At 38.8% G+C, this 18,784-nt stretch overlaps 1 protein-coding gene across 4 annotated transcripts in view; it reads left to right on the top strand.

The window, feature by feature from the left end:
* The window catches only part of BICD1 (BICD cargo adaptor 1), a 174,662-nt gene that overhangs the window by 107,207 nt on the left and 48,671 nt on the right, over positions 1-18,784 (top strand). For all 4 annotated transcript variants that reach the window (XM_045829546.1, XM_045829545.1, XM_045829549.1 and 1 more), the window contains exons 3-4: positions 9,917-10,069; positions 16,928-17,353. In XM_045829546.1, coding sequence (XP_045685502.1) covers positions 9,917-10,069; positions 16,928-17,353 — 579 coding nt within the window. The remainder of the gene's footprint in view (positions 1-9,916; positions 10,070-16,927; positions 17,354-18,784) is intronic.

The following is an 18,784-nucleotide window of genomic DNA, read 5'->3' as shown; positions in this document are numbered from 1 at the left end:
TGAGTTAGAAGCATACGTACGTGTTGAATGGCATTTTCAAAGAATCTTCAAATCGGTACTGGTAAAGAACATTCTAAAGGATCTCCAACACAATCCTACAAAAGCCTTTAACTAACTTTCAAAAAAGTATTTGTTAATGAGTAGATACTCTTTGCTTCCTTACACAACCAAAAGAAGGACAGCAAATTCAAAAACAAAAAACAACCAGAACTTCCAGAAAGTCAAACTGTATGAGAGCCCAACAACCGAGGAGTTAAGGAAGAAACATCCATCCAGACTGTGCCACAACTCAGTGAAGTGGGTTGCCCTGCCCTGGTGAATACCTAAGGCTCCACCCCTTACAATGTACCAGATGTGCCAAGACAAAGGAGTATGGCCCAAATGAAAGAACAGATCAAATATCCAGGAAAAAAACTAAGCAACGAGGAGATAGCCACCCTATCAGATGCAGAGTTCAAAATGCTGGTAATAAGGATGTTCACAGAAATGATTTGAGTACAGCCACAAAATAGAGGAAGAAGTGAAGGCTATGAAAAGTGAAATGAAGAAAAATATACAAGGAACTAACAGTGGAGGGAAGGAAACCAGGACTCTAATCAACAATTTGGAACAGAAGGAAGAAATAAACATTCAACTGGAATAGAATGAAGAAACAAGAATTTTTAAAAAATGAGGAGAGGCTTAGAAACCTCTGGGGCCACTTTAAACATTCCAACATCTGAATCATAGGGGTGCCAGGAGAAGAGGAAGAGCAAGAAATTTAAAACTTATTTGAAAAACTAATGAAGGAGAACTTTCCCAATCTAGCAAAGGAAATAGACTTCTAGGGAATCCAGGAAGCTCAGAGAGTCCCAAAGAAATTGGACCCAAGGAGGAACACACCAAGACACATCATAATTAAATTACTAAAGATTAAAGATAAGGAGAAAATCTTAAAAGCAGCAAGAGGAAAGGAGACAGTTACCTATAAAGGAATTCACACAAGACTATCAGCTGACTTCTCAAAAGAAACCTTGCAGGTAAGAAGGGACTGGAAAGAAGTATTCAAAGTCATGAAAGGCAAGGACCTACATTTGAGATTACTCTATCTAGCAAAGGTATCATTTAGAATGGAAGGAGAGATAAAGAGCTTCCCAGATAAGGTCAAGTTAAAGGAGTTCATCATCACCAAGCCCTTATTATATGAAATGTTGAAGGGACTTATCTAAGAAAAAGATGAGCAAAACTATGAACAGTAAAATGACAATAAACTCACAACTGTTAACAACTGAACCTACAAAACAAAAACAAACACTAAGCAAGCAACTAGAAAAGAAACAGAAACAGAATCACAGAAATGGAGATCACATGGAGGGTTCTCAGTGGGGAAGGGAAAATGGGGGAAAAGGTCCAGGGAATACGAAGCGTAAGTGGTAGGTACAAAATAGACAGAGGGAGGTTAAGAATAGTATAGGAAATGGAGGAGCCAAAGAAGTTATATGTACAACCCATGGACATGAGCTAAGTGGAATGCTGGTGGGAGGGGAGTGCAGGGTGGAGGGGGAAAAGGGGAGAAAAAACTGGGACAACTGTAATAGCATAATCAATAAAATGTACTTAAAAAACTACTTATTAATAAAGATGTATGATAGCTTTTAGAAATACTTTCTCATTTATTTCTGACAAACTCTGGAGGTGAGCTGAAAAGCTGTTTTCCTGCTTTTAGAGGTAAGAATACAAGGTCTCCTGGCTGGTGTGGCTCAGTGGATTGAGTGCTGCCTGCAAACCAAGGAGTCAGTGGTTTGATTCCCAGTCAGGGTACATGCCTGGGTTGTGGCCACGTCCCCAGTGGGGGGTACATGTGAGGCAACCACACATTAATGTTTCTCTCCCTCTTTTTCTCCCTCCTTTCCTCTCTCTCTAAAAATAAAAATGAATAAAATCTTTAAAAAAAAACTTTAAAAGAAAACAGAAAGTCCCAGGAACTTTTTTTGGTGTAAGGCAATATCTGATTCCAGGGCCATGTCCAGAACTATGTTTACTCTCCCACACACCTCTGTATCAAACAGCTGTCTCTCTGAGCTGTTAGCTTTGATACTATTCCATATATTGAAGACCTTATCTGAGTAACTATATTCACTATTTGAATCTTTATCCTCTATTACCAGTGTTTGGGCTAAACTTTATTTCTTGGATAATGCAGGTATTTTATGGCACAAAAATAAACAGCTAGGTCAGACCTGCCAGATATCCTGTAAAAGCTTAATTCGTCAGCTTCTACTATACATACATACCTAAAATATCAACAAAAATAATGTCTCTAATAATCTTCCGTCTCTTGGGGGGTTCTGTTGTACATTTCAAAGCAAGTTATAAATTTTGTTAATTTCCTCTTTCTGTTCAGCCTTTTCATCCTCGTGGTACTCATCTTACATTCATGATCTTCAATCCCTTCTCCTTTCTCATTGCTCTAAATTTTTTCTTTTAATATTTACTTACATTTAAAAAAAGTCATTTTAATGCATACCATTACTTCCATTTTTGTTCAGTTTTTTCCTTTCATGATATCTCCTCTCAGTAAAAATCTATATATAATGTGTTCCTACAGTAATGAGAACTAAAATTACTTATAATCAGTGATTTTTGAGACTGTTGACGCTCTTTATTCTTGGGTTAGATCCTTCTTTAAAGCAAGGTTGCAATAAAGTCTGTGAGGCTGAGGTAAAAGGAGTTTTGCTAGAGATCAAATTATTGAATATTTGTGAACTGAGCTTTCATGTATTATCTAAATTTCCCTTTTTCTATATAATAAATTATTACAGTAGTTGTATAATCAGGGAAACATGCATATACATAGTTATAAGGAGATATTATCAGAACACTGTCATACAATCATTCATTATGGTGTTTAACATGTTTAAACTAACAAATGAGAAATTTGAAAAAGAAAAATCAAGCAAGTTAAAATAAATCAAGCAAGAAGCAACTAGACTATTTTGGAAAATGATCTTGATTTCCTGACTTCAAGATCGATTATAGAAAAGATAAAAATCCCAGTATTTTATATCTGCAAAAGCACATTCCAAAATAAATTTGTGTATTCACATTACAATACCAAGGCACAAAGCCACATTTTTATTAATAACAAATAACATGCAGCCCATTGAGTGAAATTAAATGGTCATGCTTGTGAAACATAATATCGCAATGGCTGGATAATATCACATATGCTGGGTAAATGCCAGAACAGTGCAGTACTCTGCTGATATCCTGTGAAATGTGTTTCTTGCTGCAGTAGGGCTGTCTGTAGACTTCATAAACAAAGATGTTTTGTCAGCAGTAACCAAACTGTGAAATCTTAGTCTCAGACTAGGATCTCCACATACTCTATAATTCCGTGTATATGAAGTGACCAGTACAGGCAAGTGGAAAGTAGATGAGTGGCTGCCTAGGGCTGGAGGGGCTGAGGGCGTGGGGAGGGGTGAGTATCTGAAAGGTGCAGAATATTTTTTCAAGATGATAAAACTGTTTTGGAATTAATTATGCTGATGGTTATGACTCTGATGTACATTAAAAACCATTGAAATGTACTCTTTAACTGGATAGGCATGTGAATTATATCGTAATAAAGTGGATACCCAAAAAAACCTTACACAAAGAGTTTTCCTGCTAAACACTGTTCTACCCAACTAAGATGCAGTGTCTTTATTAATTTTTTTTATTTAGTGTAACATTGGATATCCTTTTATACAAATAAAGAAGGAAAAAGCTGCAAATCAGCATATAAGAAAATCAGTGATATATTATTTATTTTGTGCCATTTATTTCAAATGTGTGCGTACAATAAGAGGGCAGATTCTGTGTGGCTGTCAAGATTTTGCTTATGATAAATGTTTGAAATAGAGCATTGAAATGTGAACTGCTTGTGAAATGGACTGGTCCTTGACTTCTAATGGAGGAGGCTCTCCCATGGGAAAGAAGCCTGTATTGCTTCAAATTCACTCTAGGATAGTTAACCCTTTGTGGCGCCACTTTTTCAGAGTCAGACCTGCAAATACCTCCTAGTAAGAATTACAGAGCCTTGGTTTCATTACAGCTTTATTATTCTTGTGTGGTCACTCGCTCATTGCCAGTCAGGACCTGATCATCTTGTCTCACCCTTTAAAAAACAATATCTAGCCACTCCTCTGCTTTAATTTTATGCCCTTATTGAAATCTGATGGTCCATTCCGCCCTGGGCAGTTGGGAGGGGTTTGGAGTTGGTCTGTAAGGAGCTTGGTGGTTTACCTCACCATGTATGGGTACTGTCATTTTCTATTGTCTCAGAGTAGTGTTTTCCAATGATTTGGTTTTTAGATTATTCAGAAGGCTCCTTTAAAAAGGCAGAGGTCTTTTGCTCAATTACATTTAACACATGCTGCACACCAGGTCTTGCTGTTACATATAGTCTCAGAGCTCACTAGCATATTAGGGGCTCTGAGAACAAAAAAAATATGTGACTTTATTTTAACCTAATATTTCCCAAACTTATGTTTGAGTGACGCCTGGTAACCTTGCAGATAACTCCCCCACTTCAGAACTCACTATGGAAAATGCTGTCCTAAGCCATAATTCTCTCCTCTTCTGTTACTTTTTTTTTCTGAGCATGTTTGTTTTAAGCCACACTTCAAACTTGCCCTGTTTGTTTCTCTAGTGATTGCCCTGTTACAAAGTCTGGATTGCATTAAGAAATGCTGACTATAGGGTGCTCTGGATATCTTGGTTTCTTCATTGGTAGCACTCCTAAAGCATTGTGAAGCCCACAGTACTGCTGGACAGAGCGGTAGGTCTCACCTTATTGTGATTGTATCCCTGTGTCCATCAGCATGTTAACTACTGAAGGTCAAACATTCTTGACCCCAGTGCAGAGAATTCCTGGTTGGGGAGGGGCAAGGAGAATTATTGTCCCCTCCTCTCTTCCACAAGCCAAGTGTTAATTTTTGGCCAAGTGAAGGAAGGTAAACGTTACGGTCTTGAACTGTCTGAATTCCCTCGTAGTGGCGACTTTCCGGGAGAGAAGTGAGAAAGCCAGTACCACATTCCCCATCCTTTCCTCTCTCCAACGTTCTCCGCTTGGACCAGAGTTGCTGTCTTCCTTCATGCAATCACAGATCCAGAAATGTCTGGTTTGACTATCAAGTTAATATTACATATAATTATTTATAAAGACATAATTGACGGTCACATTCACTTAGTTGGAAAATTTCTCTTTGTATTACTAATCTATTCAGGCACTTTTATCCTTACTAAGGCCATCGTTTTTGCACTTTTTGTTTATTATCATCAATCAAGGACTGAGTCCTGTTCCTTCTAACTGAGATGTTCCGCAACGTTCCTCATCATTTTCTTTTACTTTAGGCTGTTGGAGCCACTACTTAGCTTGTTCTCTGCGGCTCTGTTTTCTTACAGCTCCCTCCTCCCGGCCCTCAGCAGAGTCACTTGCCAAAATGTAGGTCTGATCACATGGCTGCTTTCCTCCACAGACTTTTCTGCTTTCCCAAATTCCTTTCTTTAACATAGAATTTCCTGCAAAATCTGTCTCAAGTTACTTTGTTCCAACCACATGAGACTGCATCGTTCCTAAACCGCAGCCAAGCTGAGGACTTGAAAGGTTCCAAGCCCTGAACACATTTTGGTTCCTCCCACTGGCCCCTAGTTTAACAACACTCATCTGTAATTTGACATGGTAGTGTATGAAACCACACCAAATTTAGGCATAAACTGAAAATCATTTGCAATGCTCTAGATTTTTTTGAATTTCTCTCTATTCTTTCAGTCAGTGCTCCAGCTTCATTGGTGCCCCAAGAAAATGCTCAGTCTGACTTTTGGGTATTTTAGCACTACCCTCAACACAAATAGGACTCAGAGGTGCCCAAAGCTGACCTCTGGCCAGACAGTCTGTACTCCTCTTCATCCATTTAGTTAACTCTACTTGCCCTTCAAAGTTCTGCTCAAATGAACTTGCTTTATAAAGCTTTCCCTGCCTCTCCCAGGCTATTGATGGCTCAGCTTTCCCTGCCTCTCCCAGGCTGTCGATAAAGGTTTGGTGTGAACCTTTGTAACAACACTTGTTCTGTCCCAATAAACTGTGTGTTACGATAAATTCTGCATGTCTGGCTTCCCTGCTCATTTCCCTGTATATTGTCATTCAATCCTTACATTGACTATACAATGTTAAGTATTAGGATCCCCATATTTTACAGATGAGTAAACTGAAATGTCTGTCACGTACCTTGCACAAGCTATTACAATATTAAGATCTAATGTGGCAATGAATATAATGCATTTCTAAAAGACTAAGAGCCATGTAGCTGTAAGGCATTATTATTTGTATACATTATTCTGTGTGTGATAACAAGTGTTCATGTTTATGTTTTCTTCTTGACGGTAGACAGAATTTATTATTCCTACCTAAAGAAATCCTTTTCATGTTAATTAAAATAAAATTTTAGGCATGCTGCCATACTTAGGGGCAATGCAAATAATGAGGACAGTCCCTCCCACACATTTCAGGGTAGTCCCCCCCCCCACTGAGCAGGAGCCACGGCTCAGGTCTCTGGAGGTGACGGCTCAGGTCTCTGGAGGTGACGGGCAAAGGCTAAAGCCATCCCTGGTTGTGCCATTTTCTCCCCTTTCTCTCATGCTTTATTTTTCTCACTCTCACTTTTTTTTCTAAACTTACTTAATTTTTTTAAGTTTTTATTGTTGTTCAATTTACAGTTGTCCCCATTTTTACCCCATTGCTCGCCCCTGCTCTGCCCACCCACCCTTCCACTTTCAGTCGCACCTCCCCCATTGTCCTTGTCCATGGGTCCTTTATATACATGTTCCTTGACTTGACCCTTCCCCTTCTTTCCCCTGTTACCCCCGTCCCCACCCCTCTGGTCGCTGTCAGTTTGATCTTTATTTCCATGTCTCTGGTTCTGTTTTGTTCACTTGTTTGCTTGGGTAAGTTCCGCTTATAAGTGATATCATATGGCATTTGTCTTTCACCACTTGGTTTATTTCACTTAGCATAATGCTCTCCAGATCTGTCCATGCTGTTGAGAAGGGTAGAAGTTCCTTCTTTATTTCTGCTTCATAGCATTCCATTGTGTGAATGTGCCAGTTTTTTTATCCACTCATTTACTGACGGGCACTTAGGTTGCTTCCAGCCCTTGGCTATTGTAAATTGTGCTGCTATGAACATTGGGGTGCACAGGTTCTTTTGAATTGGTGTTTCAGGATTCTTAGGGTATGATCCCAGCAGTGGCATTGCCGGGTCAAAAGGTAGTTCCATTTTTAGTTTTCTGAGGAAGTTCCATACTGTTTTCCACAGTGACTGCACCCATTTGCATTCCACCAACAGTGCACTAGGGTTCCCTTTCCTCCACAACCTCTCCAGCGCTTGTTGTTTGTTGACTTGTTTATGATGGCCATTCTCACTGGTGTTTAGTCACTTTCCCTATTCTTGATGGAAGTTTTTAGTAGAGTTCAGCACCATGTTATCCCAGGAAGAAAAAAATTGTGTTACATAAATCTCTGATGAGTGGTGCAAAAAAACATCAGGAGGAATTTTTCAAGTTTATTATGGAAGCAAAGAACATTGTCCATAGAATTTAATCCGTGGCAGTTCAAAACAAGGATTTCTAGCAAAATAAATAAGTCCAGTTTTCTTTCTTTGGGTTTTATGTCTTTTTTCTTGCCAGCCGGTCTTTCAACTTAATCAGTTTCACAGCCAGGCTTTTCATTAATTAGCATCAGGAGTTTTCTTTAGCTATTTTATTATTTATTAGTGATTCTCATTTGCTTTGCTGTGGCCTTAAAATTATCTTGACATTTACTGTCTTACTACATAAAAATTTATAGCTAATTTTCACTGTATACAAGCTAGATTTCTGGTCATTACATTTTTTACAAAGTATACACAAAATCTCTTGTATCTTAACACTTTCGTTTGTTTTTTTTTTTAAGATTTTATTTATTTATTTTTAGAGGAGAAGGGAGGGGGAAAGAGGGAGAGAAACATCAATGTGCAGTTCCTCTGGTGCACACCCCACACTGGGGACCTGGCCACAACCCAGCGTGTGCCCTGACTGGGAATTGAACTGGCGACCCTTTGGTTTGCAGGCCAGCCCTCAATCCACTGAGCCACACCAACCAGAGCCATTTTCTTTATAATTTTATATAAATTACTGGCATCCAGTTTATCAGGCTTCCTTATATCTTTATATATATCTAAGGAAAAATATATATATCACTGTTATGGTAGATCTTTGAAGAAGTAGAAATGGATTAAGGTTTCATGCTTCTGCAAAATGAAAGAACTTAATGGATTTTTGTAATTTGGCTTTATTGCCAAAATGTACCATTTTTAAATTTTACACTTTTTGAACATAGAGTGCCCAAAGTATTGTCAAGGGAGCAGGGCATAAAGTAATGTTCCTGCCGCCATGTCACTGTACTATGTAATGGAGTCGTGTGTCTAGTTTTTTCACAGATTTAGTCATGTTTTATTTCCAAGTGTGTTACTCTCCCTTTGTTCCCCACTCTGAAACTACATAAGACAAAAAGCCACCATCCGTGTAATAATATCCTTGTTAAAATTTTGTGTTTAGCCATTTGTATGACTGTTTGGCTATTCTTTCCATGGTTATGTGAGCCTAAAATATGCTAGAAATTCAGACACATTAACAAACATTACAGAAAGGTTTGCTATACTCAGATGAAAAAGGAAATTTAATAAATGTTAAAAGTATAAAAGGTAAGTACATAACCAGTTTCAAGTAATGATCAGTACTATTCCTTCAACAATTATTTTTTGAGTATCTACTCCCTGCTAGGTGCTGATCTGTAAAGTAAGTCATAGGGTGATGGTGGGTAAAAGAGGGGAGCTGTCTCCTGTTAGCTGTTTAGGGAAGGTCTCTGAGAAGATTACATTTGAACTGAGTTTAAATGACAAGTAGAAGCAACAGACTTTTCTAATCTGAGTCTATGGATAGAATCAGGATGGGAAACTTGGATGGGAAAAATAATATCTCTGTTTTCACTCAACTTTGACAGAAATTTAGCACTTTCTTCCATTTGAATATAAGCAACACACCTCAGCAGTATTAGCAGCATCTGGGACTTTGTGGTCAGTGTTTCATACCACATCTCAGTTCTTGCAGGTGCTTTGAAATATCGTCTTTGCTTTGAAATGATGGTACGGTTATGTGCCACTAACAACATTTTGGTAAATGATGGACCACATATGTGATAGTGGTTCTTTCAGATTATAACAGAGCTGAAAAAAATCTATTACCTAGTGATATCAGAGCAGTCCTAACATAGTAGGATAACACATTACTCGTGTGTTTCTGGTGATGCTGGTATAGACAAACCAACTGCACTACAAATCACATAAAAGTAGAGCACATACAATTATGTACAGTACGTACTTGATAGTGATAATAAACAAATGTTACTGGTTTATGTATTTACTATAAGATAATCTTAATCATTATTTTAGAGTCTACTCTTCCTACTTATTAAAAAATTTGCTCTAAGGCAGTATTCCATGTTATGTTGGCAGCAGCCTCAGACATCTTGTATTTACTATCTCTCTTCATTGCATCATTTTCTCTTGTGATTTAATCTTGAGTTGTTTTGTGCAGTAACATGCTGTACAGACTCGTAGCCTGGGAGCACTGGGCTGTACCACAGAGCCCAGGTGTGTAGTGGGCTGGACCATCTAGGTGTGTGTGAGTGCACTCTGTGATGTTCATACAATGAAGAAATTGCCTAAAGACTCGTTTCTCAAAATGTATCACCGTTGTTAAGGGACACATGGCTATTTTTAACTACTCACACTTTATCTACACTTCATAGTGTCTAGAATAAGAAAGTTTTGTATTGATGGTTTATTATATGGTTTCAGAACAATGAAATGGTGGAGCTGCAGAGAATACGGATGAAGGATGAGATTCGAGAGTACAAATTCCGAGAGGCCCGCCTCCTTCAGGACTATACTGAACTGGAAGAAGAAAACATAACGCTGCAGAAACTTGTGTCCACGTTAAAGCAGAACCAGGTGAGGTTTAAGGAGTTATTTGGTTACACTCCAGATGGACCGTGCCTTCTGACCACCAAGGTTAAATCTTCTCTGTATTTCTCAGGAAGGAACCTGTCAAAATTTGCCTTAATCTCCCTACAGTATTTGTATGCTGAAATTTCTCAATCCTCTTATTTTAGTTAAGAAATTTTCCAACCCTTCTATATTAGCTAACACTTAGAAGGCAAATCTAATAGAAGTATAATTTATAATAAAGCTTCACTGGATAAGAAAAATTTTAGTTTATACATTGGCTCTATGTTAATTGATTTCAGGAGCAAGTCTTACGTATTATAATCAACTTAACCTGACAGCATATTAAAAGCCTGGATCTATAAGTGTGTTTTGTACTATAAGCTTAAGGTCTCCCTGCAATCACTGCCAATCTCTCTCTGTCTCTTTTTCCCCACCCCCTCAGTTGCTTTTACATCATATATGGAAAGGTATTATGAAATCTAAATCACTAACAACAAAATTATAAGAAAAAGAAAATGCTTAATTTCTTTTTTCAGCTGTAACCTAACTGAAAAGATTGCAAATGTATATTTTATTAATTTTTTTTGGTAGTGAGACTTAGTTTAATTGCTTAATATTCCTGATGGATTTGCATTTGATTTGTTACCATTACTAGTAATAGTATTCTTGAATCTGTAATTTTAGAAGAACTTATTTATGAATACAGTTTTATCAAGTAGTTAAGCAGAGGTGAATTATATGTTCACGATCTTTCCAAGGTACTTCCTCAGCCACAACCTTTACTCTGGTCTAGGCACTGTTATAACCTCCCAGGCCAGGCCAACATACCCTGTGCCAGGTACTGTGCTAGGCTAGAGAGATACCAAATCCATAGGGTAGGATTTTTGTCGCCAGTGAACTCAAGGACCAGCCCAGATGTATGCTTCTACTTTCTTTTCCAGTTGGTAGCTCTATCCCAAACTGTTATTAGTTTGGATAGATATGGGGATTAGGAGAGGAAAGGAAATAGCCAGGTGTTGATACAATCGAAATTTAATTTCTGATCACTGCCGTCTCCCCTATCTTAGGCATGTGGCAGGAGCAAGATCTCTTCTGAGGAGTACAGGGGTGGTTCAGAACCTGAGAAAGGGTCACCAGCATATTGCTGTATACTTTTACCACGTTCCCTCCTGTTAAGCGCCGAATCACTGTGTGTGGAGGGCTCTCAGTACCATGTGCGTTCCAGCTCTTGATTAGGCTGGAGGCATTGAGCTCACACAGAGGAAAATTAGAATTAAAAGAAATTTTTAAAAAATATGCTTCTCAGAAACTCCTTAAAATAAGAAGGGTATTTTTTTTGTGGGTTTTTTCTTTGTCTCTGATGAAGTATGTAGAGGGCTGGAAGCAAATTTACTTGAAGTGCAAATATTTGAAGTGGCATCTACTTGTAATTCCTAAAAATCCTCACTGCGCTCTGTACCAGGCAGGAGACGGCCTCGCTGCAGAGTCTCCAGCCACCGCGTGTGGCAGACTAATTTACTCAGGAGGTTAATTTAGGCTGGTATTAGGTATTCTTGAAAGATTGCCAAGGTGCCCTGTGAGCATTCATTAGCCCAGAGGCGTTTCGGTGGGAATTTGTACTGTCAGTCTGGCAGATTACTGTTTACCGTTTACCCCGGCCCTTCCCCCCCAGGAATCGAAACACAGGAACCAAACGCTGACCTCAGAAGTTTGGGGGGCGGAGAAACAAATAGGAAAATGTATGCATCTCTTTAATTTTAATTCCTAGATGCAATATGGTAATTTCCCAATTAAGTGTCCAATTAATTAAAATTTGAAATCATTTTCCATACAAAGGACCATTCTCGTTTATCTACTGACAAATGGGTGCACTGCAGTGTCCCCAGTCTCTCCCAATTAAGGAAGCGCTGCTTTGGGTTCCTGCTTTCCTCCTACTTTATTTATAGGAGTTAGCATCTATCACAAATTCTCTTTTTTTCCCCCTTGTGAGTCAATTTCTTTTTTTTTAATAATTTTATTTTAATTATTGTTCAAGTAGAATTTTCTATCTTTTACTCCCATCCCAGCCCACATAAACTCTCTTTCTAATGAATGAAATATTAAGTATAATAACTTACGCCACAGATTTTTTTTTCAAACAGATGATGATGGCTGGCTTTCAGTCTCAAAACTGGTCTGCATGTTGCTTTGTACTGAAGCTCCCTGTACAAAATATGCTCTCTGGCCTGGTCTGATGTTGCTGCCCACAGCAAAGCTATTAGCATGGTAAAATACTTGGTTCAAAAAGCTAAAAGGTTCTTTCCTTCTGAAGTTCCCTTTTCCTTATTGGTTATTTTCTAAATAATTGTTGTTTAAATAGCACTTCTTACTTCCTTTGTACCCCATGTATATTGGTTAGTTTTTCCGTCCCTCCATCACGATATAGCACCTGGAAGAGAGCCAGACACGTAGAAGGCATTAAATCGGCACTTGTTGAAAGAATAAAAAATTGGTTTTTAAAAATTTCTCTTATATTTTCTCTTCAACTTAGAGAGGAAAACTAAAATTTCAAATAATTGTAATTAACCAAACCAAAAAAAGTTAAGGTTTTATGTATTTTTTAGAGAGGGGGGAAGGGAAGGAGAAAGAGGGGGAGAAACATTGATGAACTGCCTCTGATGTGCCCTCAACTGGGAACCTGACCCGCTACGCAGGCAGGTGCCTCGACTGGGAATCAAACCGGCAGCCTTTCAGTTCACAGGCCAACACTCAACCCACTGAGCCACACCAGTCAGGGCCCAAACCAGTTTTTATGTGTGGTCCTAAATATGAAACATATGGGACCATCAAAGAGTTGACTGAAAACTTCAGCCACATCCCTCTGTGTGTGGAGTCGGTTCTGTGTCCAGAATGAAATCAGGTCCAACCTTATGAATATGTTTTTCCTTTGTGCTTTTTAAAACAAAAAGAAGGGTAGGAAGAAGCAGCAGTCATAAAGAGAGGTCAGCTGTCAGTTTCCCACCAGAAAAAGGCACTGAGGAAGCAAAGCTGTTTGTCATACCTCTTGCCTGAGAAGCCACCTCCACAGAACCTTAGTAATGTCTCGAAGTGGGAGGCTTAGAGAAGGGTGTCTGTAGGATTTTAGGGTCTGGACTGGGTTTTGCCTTGGGGCAGACTGGTTGGGATAAACAGTTTATGACACAGCTTTGAGCTGAGAAGTACAACAAAGTAAGAGTCTTGACATGAGTCTCGAGGAAGCTGTTTTAGTCGGGTCTCATCTTCTAGGAGGGAGTTTTCTCTGTAAGCAGCTGTGTTTTCTATGCCTGGTCCTAGTGTTGGTACTGGGGACGAGGGCTAGGAAAACTTGGCTGGTTGCAGTATTACTTATCATAGAACAGGAAATTATGTTAGTTTTCATTTTTAGAGTTTTAATGGTAGAAGGAGGGGAGAAATAATAAATTCCATTTCCTTAATATCTCACATAGTGAACTAAAGTGCCCAAATATTTGTTATCTAAGCATTGGAAACCCTTGTTAAAATAAATACTTCTATTATGAAAAAAACAACCTGGCTGGCATAGCTCAGTGGATTGAGCGCGGGCTGGGAACTAAAGTGTCCCAGGTTCGATTCCCAGCCAGGGTACATTCCTGGGTTGCAGGCCATAACCCCCAGCAACTGCACATTGATGTTTCTGTTTCTCTCTCTCTCTCTCTCTCTCTCTCTCTCTCTCTCTCTCTCTCTCTCTCTCAACCCCCTCCCTAAAAATGAATAAAATCTTAAAGAAAAAAAGAAAAAGAAAAAAACATTTCTTCCAGGGATTTATTGCTATATATCTGGTGATAATATCATAGGAGACCTTGGCAATGTGTTCAATTCTGTTTGATTTCCTTTAACCAGTATTTCCGGGATATCTTGCTATGAAACCATGTACTTTGTCACATGGTCACTGACTCACAGAGCTTATAGTCCCAGTAGGGGAGGCAGGTAATAAACTCGTAGCCATCCTTGTAATTGCATATTAAAGCTGTTTGTTAGGTTTGCAGAACAAGGTCATAGTAAGATCTGTCAAGTTCCTAACTGTAAAAAGATTGTGTAACCCTTTCCCAACCCTCATGTAGTCAAAAATAAAAAGAGCTACTAAACTGGGAAGTTGCTACAAAGATTCCCAATAAAGTGCTGACTTTTTTTCTCATGGTGACTACTTTGATGCTGTTTAAAAAATATCAAATGCCAATTTTTGAGTGTCTTTTCACTGTTTCGTGGTCTATCCAGTTTGCTGGGGCTCTGATCCTATGATGCATCCTTACAAGGATGGCACCATCAAGGAGGAATCTCTTGGCCTGAGTGAGTCAACAAAGATGTCACAGCTAGGATTAGGTTCTTGCCTTGGATCTTGAAGGATGAATTAGTTTTCCAGATATCAGCCTTTGCCTAAGCAGGGAAAGACAAAACATCTGCATGAGTATTAGGAACTTGAACCAGAAGGTGGAGTGGGTTAAGCTGCCTAAATTAGAAAGATAGGGCCTTATGAGGAATCTATCATCAATTGACTAAAAGTCACAGAATTTTAAAACTACAGAGCCCACTAAATTAATGTCATCAAGTCTAGCCCAGGGGTCAACAAACCTTTTTTAAAAAGGCTAGATAGTAAAAGTGTTAGGTTTTGCAGGCCATGTACTGAAAAGCAGCCATAGATAATATGTAAACAAAACAGTGTGATTGTGTTTCAGTAAAACTTTATTTACCAAAACACACAGTGGGCTAGATTTAGTCCTGAAGTCACAGTAATGTCTGAAAACCCCTGGTCTAGGCTTTCAGTTTAAAAAAGGGCTACAAAATAAAATGTCTATAGTGCAAACTAAATTAATGCCTGCAAATGTAAGCTATCGCACAATCTGGGGGCATTCAGGGGGTTGGTTGAAATATGGGCAAAGGTTTGCAAGCAGGTGCCCTGAATTGTCCAGGGAAAGAAAAGGAGGAGGTTAGGATGAAGCAGGCCTGGAAAACCATGATACAAGATTCTGTTATCCCAAGCAATTTCTATGATTTGACTCTTTTGAATGTTTTCTATTATGGACCTGTGACATTCCGTTGACCCTGTACAGCAGTAAGTGTTGGTTGTCCATCAGTATCCATTGCTCCCTCCTCCCAGTGTTGTGTCCAGTTTACAACTGGACACAAACCTACCTCGCGTAAAGAGTATGTTCTTTACCTCCCTTGCCACCAAATGTCATGTGGCTAGTACTGGCCAATGAGATATGAGAAGTGGTGTGGGAAACATTTGAGACATACCCCTAAAGGGAGAAGGTATACCCCTTACTTTGTTCCACTGCTTGGAACATGGTCAGGGTGGTAAGCCACCTTAGACCGTGTGCACCAAAATAGGAGACAGTGCAATAAGACAGAAGGAACATGGTTCCTGGATGACCTCATGGAGCAGTGATTTCTACTGCTCCTTGACTGACCACCTCCATACTGTTACGTGGTAGAGAAACAAACTTCTGTTTGTTACTAAGTTGCTGTTACTTAGGTTTCTGTCACGTCAGCCAAACCTGCATCCTAACTAAAACTGGATAGAAAACTGATATCCTAACTCTTGCAAGACAAACCATTGCATTGAGATTATGTGAAGAAGGGGAGGGAGGGGAGAACTAGAAATGTATGAAATTGAAATGTATGAAAATGATAATAGTCTATGATTTCTGTCTTTTAGTTTAAAGTTTTTTAAAATACATGTTTAATATAAATACTAAATTTAAAACTAAACACCTAGTTAATATTAGTATCTCATATCATGACATTATTATTTTTTCTACTTTATTTTTATATTCACAGTGGCTTATTCAGCAGAACAGAATTCTGTTGAAACACTGTGAAGAAGCATCAAAGCACAAGGAAGCACACCTAGGTGCATGAAAAATATCTTGTCTTTTTAAGGGAGATTACAGTATAGTTGTGGAGATAAAAAATATTTATTGAAAAGTGGCCCGTGACATGTACTATGGAAAAGCCCGAAGGAAAGCATAGTGGTTAGAGTAGAAATCTCTCTTTTCCCTGTTGGCTTTCATATCCGAGAGGGTGTTTGTGCTGGCTACCTGATATCATTCAAAAGAATGTTATATTGATAACTAGAATATATACAGGGTCCTGCAGAAGTCACGCCATTGAGTCTGGTTGGTAGGGTACGTGAATGTCTCGCATGAGATGCACAGCAGTTTGAACACTTCACCTAAAATGTCATGTGATGTGCTTGAGTGTGATATTGTCATGTTACAGAATTACATGCTTATGATTTTGTAGTAAAGGCTTTTTACATGATAACAGAGGGGCATTATTTGTGCTGGACCTCGTATATTTGTCATTGAGTAATTGGTATTGTTATTCCACATTCTGTACTTAAGCAGGTAAATTTTTTTTCCTTGTTTTATTTTTAAACATATTTTTGCTTCCTTGTCTTACTCTTAAACATATTTACTGAGATTCTTTTCTTACTGTGATCTTTTAATTTATCTCAGGGTATAAAAATTACCTCATTGTTAGTAACTAAATAAAATAAACTATTAATAATGATAAAATGTTAGTTGTGAATAGTCTGATAAAAATTACTAAGAAAAAAATCCATTTTATTAGGTCAACAGTGCCCCCTTTTGACCATTGGACCCCATAAAAGAAATCCAAACACATTTTCATCTCTGCTAAGAATTCAATTTCTATTCATACAGAATTTCTAAAATATCCATCATGTGTTACCCTAAGGGTGTATATACTGTGTGCTTTTTATTTTGTAGACTGTTTTGATTTTTTTAATGAGTAGGTCTTAATGGAAGTTTTATAAGACCCAAATTTTAGTTTTCTGAATCTTCTCTATCCTGTCTGATTCAGGTCGAATACGAAGGCTTAAAGCACGAGATTAAGCGATTTGAGGAGGAGACGGTGCTGCTGAACAGCCAGCTGGAAGATGCCATTCGGCTGAAGGAGATCGCTGAGCACCAGCTGGAAGAAGCCCTGGAGACCTTGAAAAATGAAAGGGAGCAGAAGAACAACCTGCGGAAAGAGCTCTCCCAGTACATCAGTCTCAACGACAACCACATCAGCATCTCGGTGGATGGGCTCAAGTTTGCCGAGGACGGAAGTGAACCGAACAATGACGACAAAATGAACGGGCACATCCATGCGCCCCTTGTGAAACTGAACGGAGACTATCGGACTCCCGCTTTAAGGAAAGGAGAGTCTCTGCACCCGGTTTCTGACTTATTCAGTGAGCTGAACATTTCAGAAATACAGAAACTGAAGCAGCAGCTTATGCAGGTAAGAACTTCGTTTAGGGCTGTTAGGGCTAATTCCTTACAGGTTGCAAAGCATGTTGTGGGATTTCTTCTTACATTTTAGCTCCAGATTATTTTTTAAAATATTGCTTCTTTAACTAGCAACTTTGAAAGTGCAATATTTTAGAAAGACACACCAGAAGAGGTGTTGAGAAATCTCATTTGCATTGCTTTAAGAAATTTACTTAGAGCCACAAATTAGATGGTGATCAGAAGACAGAGAGATAGCAGGCATCATGATGCATGTCTAACAGAATAATTAAAAAACTTTATATAGAAGGAAAATGACAGAAATGAACTTTTCCATCAGCAGCAACTGTATATATAGCTTCAAGGATAGAGGTTACACTTCACAGCAATACTTTAAGCTTTAAAAGATACAAAGGACTTTTGATATGCTAGCTAGCCAGGATACCATATGATTAAGAATACAGATTTATACAGAGCAGGTATAAATCTGAAACCAAGGAGCTCTGATTCTAACATACTGTTAGCTGGGCCTTAAATTTTAGCATCTTCAAATCAAATGTCTTGTGTAGATCCCATGTTTAAGCTTCTTTCATTGTAAAGTGGCTGTCTAGTTTTGAGTCTTCCCTCCCTGCTGTACCTTAACCCAGCGCTAACAGAAATCTCGTCTGAGGAACATCACCACCCTCACCATCGCCTGGGGGCTTCTTAGAACTACAGATTGTTGGGCTTCCCACAAATCTACTCAACCACAAAACTGGTTCAGCGAGATTGTTGGGTGATTGAATTTGAGGCTTAATCTTCAGTCTGTTGTCCCTCCCAGGTTTGTTGCATAGAGCTGATAATTACAGGCTGCTAAGGCTCTGGAAATCATTTATTTTTATAGCAAACACCACTTATAATTCTTCTACCACCACGGAAATGATGAATAAAAAATAACATTAGCAGAAATAAATAAGAGGCTAGAGAACAAGTAAAATTAGTTTATTACACAGGTAGCAAACACAAGGCCCGTGGGCCGAATCTGGCCCTCCACCTTGTTTTATCTGGCCTGGCACCTTGTTTCTACCTGGTGGCAGTGTGGAGCTCCTTGCCCCTAGTTAAGGGACATTTATACAGCCCTAAAATTACATTCGGCCCTTTGAAGGAAACCTCAATGCTGATGTAGCAGCCCCCATGAAAATGAGTTCGACACCCCTGGATTATAAGGCTTCTTTTCAATATTACATCAAGAGTCAACATATCCTGCACTTGACGTGCTCAGGGCTTGGGGCTGCTGAAAGAGAATTTGTTTTCACAATGATGAATTTGAATCAAGATAAGAAGGCACGGCCACCGGAGGAAAATGAATTTCACATAGACTTTTACCTGACTGCAAAATCTAGTTCTGTGTAGATAATACTTTGCTATATTTTTTTGCTCAGTTTATACCAAGGTAAGTAAGTAG

This window comes from Phyllostomus hastatus, unplaced genomic scaffold (assembly GCF_019186645.2).
Source record: "Phyllostomus hastatus isolate PE091 unplaced genomic scaffold, TTU_PhHast_1.1 phas_scaffold_93, whole genome shotgun sequence".
NCBI lineage: Eukaryota > Metazoa > Chordata > Mammalia > Chiroptera > Phyllostomidae > Phyllostomus > Phyllostomus hastatus.
Note: the sequence above shows the minus strand (reverse complement) of the source record. Positions and strands in the feature narration are given on the sequence as shown.